This window comes from Borostomias antarcticus, assembly GCF_949987555.1.
Source record: "Borostomias antarcticus genome assembly, chromosome: 2".
Classification (NCBI taxonomy): domain Eukaryota; kingdom Metazoa; phylum Chordata; class Actinopteri; order Stomiiformes; family Stomiidae; genus Borostomias; species Borostomias antarcticus.
The window spans coordinates 40427194-40432193 of NC_140235.1; the positions used below are offsets into that span (position 1 = coordinate 40427194).

At 50.6% G+C, this 5000-nt stretch overlaps 1 protein-coding gene across 1 annotated transcript in view; it reads left to right on the plus strand.

The window, feature by feature from the left end:
- The window catches only part of LOC311323328 (dematin-like), a gene marked incomplete at both ends in the record, with an annotated part of 6245 nt that extends 4576 nt beyond the window's left edge, over positions 1-1669 (plus strand). Inside the window, 3 exons of the mRNA XM_084455529.1 lie at positions 503-568; positions 1010-1090; positions 1556-1669. Coding sequence (XP_084311655.1) covers positions 503-568; positions 1010-1090; positions 1556-1669 — 261 coding nt within the window. The remainder of the gene's footprint in view (positions 1-502; positions 569-1009; positions 1091-1555) is intronic.
- Positions 1670-5000: the final 3331 nt, after the last annotated feature.

Here is a 5000-nt window from a genome sequence, read left to right on the forward strand (position 1 = left end):
TTTTCTCTGGCGTGTTTTTAGGTGTTCAGGTAAGCCTGTTTGTCTGTCATACGTGTTGCATGTGCGTGAGCTTGCGTGTAACGCTCCTCTCTTCGCTGAGCTTGGCTCCGCCCCCCCCGAGGTCACAGGTTGCTCGCCGGTCATAGAAAGCTCTCGGTCTTAGACAGACACGCCTCTGTGACCTCAGCTGCACCCGCATGTAGACCCCCCCCCCCTCTGCCTGTGTCTCCTCTGGGAGTGTGTGTATGTGTGTGTGTGTGTGTGTGTGTGTGTGTGTGTGTGTGTGTGTGTGTGTGTGTGTGTGTGTGTGTGTGTGTGTGTGTGTTCATGTCGCACCCTCAGACCGGGCAAACACAGCACACCTCCGAGAGACAGAAACACATGCTGACGCTGCCCTCTTCGGCGTGTGTGTGTTTGCGCGTACGCATGAATGTGTGTGTGAGTGCGCGCGTGTGTGTACGTGTGTGTCCGTACACACGTGTGTGTGCTGTTAATTGTGTAGAACGGAGAGGCACGGAGAGAGCGACTGGACAGAGGGAACTCACTGCCTAGTATCCTGGAGCAGAAGGTGAGCACTGCTCACTGGCTCTCCACCCATACAGTATCACTCCGCACGCACGCACAGAACATCACCATTACACCCTGCGTCCACTAGAGGGCAGCCTCGCACAGCTTTCTTCATTACTAATCTTTTTCGCCTCACGCTCGCTTTCATCGTCAAGCTCTGGTAAAACTCGGTCGACAGATAGATATTTCCTTACAGTGAATGTTCTCTAGAGAAGGAATAAACTATTTTTGTCTTACCGAGGCTTCTTCAGCTTTTCCACTCTATTGCCACTATCAGCATGCAGAATTTACATTTAGTTGTGCTATAGTTTGTGAGATTTTAAACATTCATTATGCTTGTTGATGAAAATCACAATCCATATTTCAGATAGGGTGACAGAAGAAGACTGGCCTCTTAACGTCATAGTTAAGACCAAATGTTGCTTGTGTGTTTTTCCCCCAGGTGTACCCATATGAAGCACTCATCGTCACCCACAGAGGGCGCTGTAAGCTGCCGCCAGGAGTGGACCGCACCAGACTGGAGGTGTGTGGAGCTGGAGTTTATGCACCACAGCCCAGAATATTCCCGTGTGTGTGTGTGTGGTGTGTGTGTGTGTGTGGTGTGTGTGTGGTGTGTGTGTGTGGTGTGTGTGCGCACGCACCAGACTGGAGGTGTGTGGAGCTGGAGTTTATGCACCACAGCCCAGAATATTCCCGTGTGTGTGTGGTGTGTGTGTGGTGTGTGTGTGTGGTGTGTGTGCGCACGCACCAGACTGGAGGTGTGTGGAGCTGGAGTTTATGCACCACAGCCCAGAATATTCCCGTGTGTGTGTGTGTGTGTGTGTGTGTGTAGTGTGTGTGTGTGCGTATGTGTGTGTGTGGTGTGTGTGTGTGTGTGTGTGTGTGTGTGTGTGTGTGTGTGTGTGTGTGTGTGGTGTGTGTGTGTGTGTGTGTGTGTGTGTGTGCACGTTTCTGTACCCTAACTGATTGCTTGTTCTGTCCTCCCCAGAGGCACCTGGCCCCTGATGATTTTGAGCGCCTGTTCGGAATGCCAATCACCGAGTTTGACCGCCTGTCACTATGGAAACGAAATGAACTGAAGAAGAAAGTTCAACTTTTCTAACAGGAAGTGACCTCACTCCTCAAACACGTCGTCCAAACCACTGCGCTGCCTGAAGAAGACCATTCCAGAACCACTGACCTGAAAACCTTGGAAGATAAACTGCCATATAATCTGTTCTAGTCTGCCCTTAAATGTCACCGGTCTACCCAATCATATCCTCCGCTTGTCTACCCTGTCGTCACTACTGGCCCTGCTAGAAGTCCTGAGTAGCCTACTTTACACAACCCTGATTCAATCTAATCCTGACTGATGCCTCTTTATGCACTAGAGGTCACTGGAGACACATCCACTAACACACTAACACACCCACCTGCAAACTCCTTACAGCAGCTGGGAAATGTGTCAGCTCTTTCCTTTAATAGTCCACGATCAAACATTATTGTTTGAATTTTTAGTTCACGTTTCAGTGATACCTGGACCTCTGGAGTTATGACTTGTATAACTTTCTTATTTGAAAGACAGCTATTTAATCACGATCACTGCTGTCATGTTGCATTCGTTTCTTTCTCTTGAATGATAGTTACATGTACATTTATTTATTGTGCAAGACATTTCTAATGTTCAGTTGACACTTGAGGAGGTATTTATTTGGAATTGATTGTATTTCATACCGTCACATTAGATATTAAATAGCATTTCATAGTACTGTTATGTAAAATGTTCTATTTCACTGCAACTAGGCTAACATTACATCAGCATAATACTAACCAATACAACTCCACAGTGACTTGTAGTAACCTCTGCCTACTCTGCGCCAAGCTTCTGGTTTCAAAGGGAATGAATAAGTGTGATTTCGATCTGACAGGATCAGATCTGAGATCTGATCAAAGCTGTGAAGCCAGAGCTGCACCTTGCAGTTAAAACTGTGCCCATCACGTGTACTGAAGCTGCAGGTGGAATGTGTGGCTTAGATCTCTCCGGTCCCTCCACGTGCGCAACAGAGGGGTGACACCTACCGCCCACGCGCCACAGAGGGGTGACACCTACCGCCCCCGCGCCACAGAGGGGTGACACCTACCGCCCACGCGCCCCAGCACCCATCACGCTCTGTGCACACCCCATAGCTCCAGTCTCCTGTTCCCTCACCCCTCGTCTATTCTTACAACTATACGCTGTATTTGGGATCAAATAAATCAAACTAATAAAGAAGACAATAATATGTTGTATTTTGACTTTTTAATCTTACTCTTTATTTATCCGACAGTTAGAATCAACGCATCCATAAGCCATGACGCTGAGGTGTCAGTACTTGCATAAGGATGAGACATTCGCGTGTTTAGACATGCACGTCTAAGCCTGGGTTTGCACCAGATTAATAAGTCAATTTGATTTAACGTGCAATGATTTGGTAACATTCTCTCAAAACATTGACAAGGCAGACAAACTGTGGAGAAGAGAGATCCGGGTACAGTAGCCTGTCAGGATACAGTGTGAGTGGGATCCTGCAGCAGAGTGAAGCACCAGAGTGGGCGAGTATCTCCAGCCGAGAGGGAGGTGGAGGAGGAGGAGGGAGGTGGAGGAGGAGGGAGGGAGGGAGGGGGAGGAGGGAGGGAGGGAGGTGGAGGAGGAGGAGGAGGGAGGGAGGGAGGGAGGAGGAGGAGGAGGGAGGGAGGTGGAGGAGGAGGGAGGGAGGAGGGAGGGAAGGAAGGAAGGAGGGAGGGAAGGAGGGAGGGAGAGAGGGAGGGAGGTGGAGGAGGAGGGAGGGAGGTAGGGAAGGAGGGAGGTGGAGGAGGAGGGAGGGAGGGAGGGGGAGGGGGAGGGAGGGAGGTGGAGGAGGAGGGAGGGAGGGAGGGAGGGAGGTGGAGGAGGAGGGAGGGAGGGAGGGAGAGGGAGGGAGGTGGAGGAGGAGGGAGGGAGGTGGAGGAGGAGGGAGGGAGGTGGAGGAGGAGGGAGGGAGGGAGGGAGGAGGAGGAGGGAGGGAGGGAGGGAGGGGGACAGCCAGATGGGTGGGTGGTCTTGCTCGTCCAACAGAAGAGTGAGCGGTTACTATGCTAATGAGAGATCGTGCATCAACTTTTGATTGTGTGCTTTGTTCACACTGTCAGCACGCCTCGGGGCCTCGGGACGTCAAAACGTCCGCGTTGCGTTCCTGGCTGCAAACCTACACGAGCGTGCGGGGAGGGGGGGGGGAGGGTAAGAACAGGATTGCGCAACCTCTCCTCGTTGCGTGTCCAACCTTGAAAAATACAAAGTAACAATGTGAGAGGTGCCGTGTTGCTTGGCAACATAGGTGAAACATGAAAGCAAGACGGAGCCCTGCGAACTAAACTCTCCTCCCACGCTCCCTCTTCAGCTGGGGGCAGTCACTCTGCGCCAGGGCCCCATGGCTGGCTCTGGCTCTGTCCCCCCCGGCTGGCTCTGTCCCCATCTGGCTGGCTCTGTCCCCATCTGGCTGGCTCTGTCCCCATCTGGCTGGCTCTGTCCCCCCCGGCTGGCTCTGTCCCCGCTGGCTGGCTCTGTCCCCCCTGGCTGGCTGGCTCCGTCCCCGGGTGACACCAGCGCACGGTGAACTCAATAAGCTGACAACGGCGTTTTTTATTTTATTTTCCTTTTTTTTTATTGAATGGAGTGGAACATCTACATAAATGAGAGAGAGGCCTCGCGATACATGTACTTAAAGAAACCCTTGATTAAACAATTTCTGTACATTCTGTGAGATATGTTCTTCTGAGACTTAAACAGAATTCAGTAACGAGGCCCCCACCCTCCCCCCACCCCACCCCGAAAAAAATGACTCCTCATACACACACCCGAAACACACACCTCGCCACCACCCTTATACAAACACCACCGATTTATCATTAAAGCCTCAGCAGATTACATCTGTTACTGAGAGGATAAGTGAATAGATCCCTCGTTCCCTTGTCCATTTTTACCACGTTCCCTCGTGAGAACCCCCTGCATCTCCTAAACCGTCATATTCCCTTTCTAGTCCCTTACCCCCCCCCCCCCAAATACCCCTCTACTCTCCCATCTCTCCTCAAATACCCCTCACTACCCTGTACCCCTCCTCTCCCTAAATCCCTCTCTTCTTCCTCTCTCTCTCTCCCTCCTTTCACCCCCACCCCCCTCCCCCCACACACACACCTCCCCCACCCCCCCCCACCCCCTTTTGGATATTAGGACTAATTCTATGTTTTGTAAAAATAAAAAAACAAAACAAAAAAAGCAACATCACATTGAAAAGAGGGAAGATTTAAAATGTACATATATAAATGTCAATACTCTCTCATTACTGAGGCCAGTTATACTATCGTTGGCATTAGAAAGGATGGATTTAATGCAATGGAGGTTCCAATTGATATCTCTTTTTTATTTTTTATATTTTTAT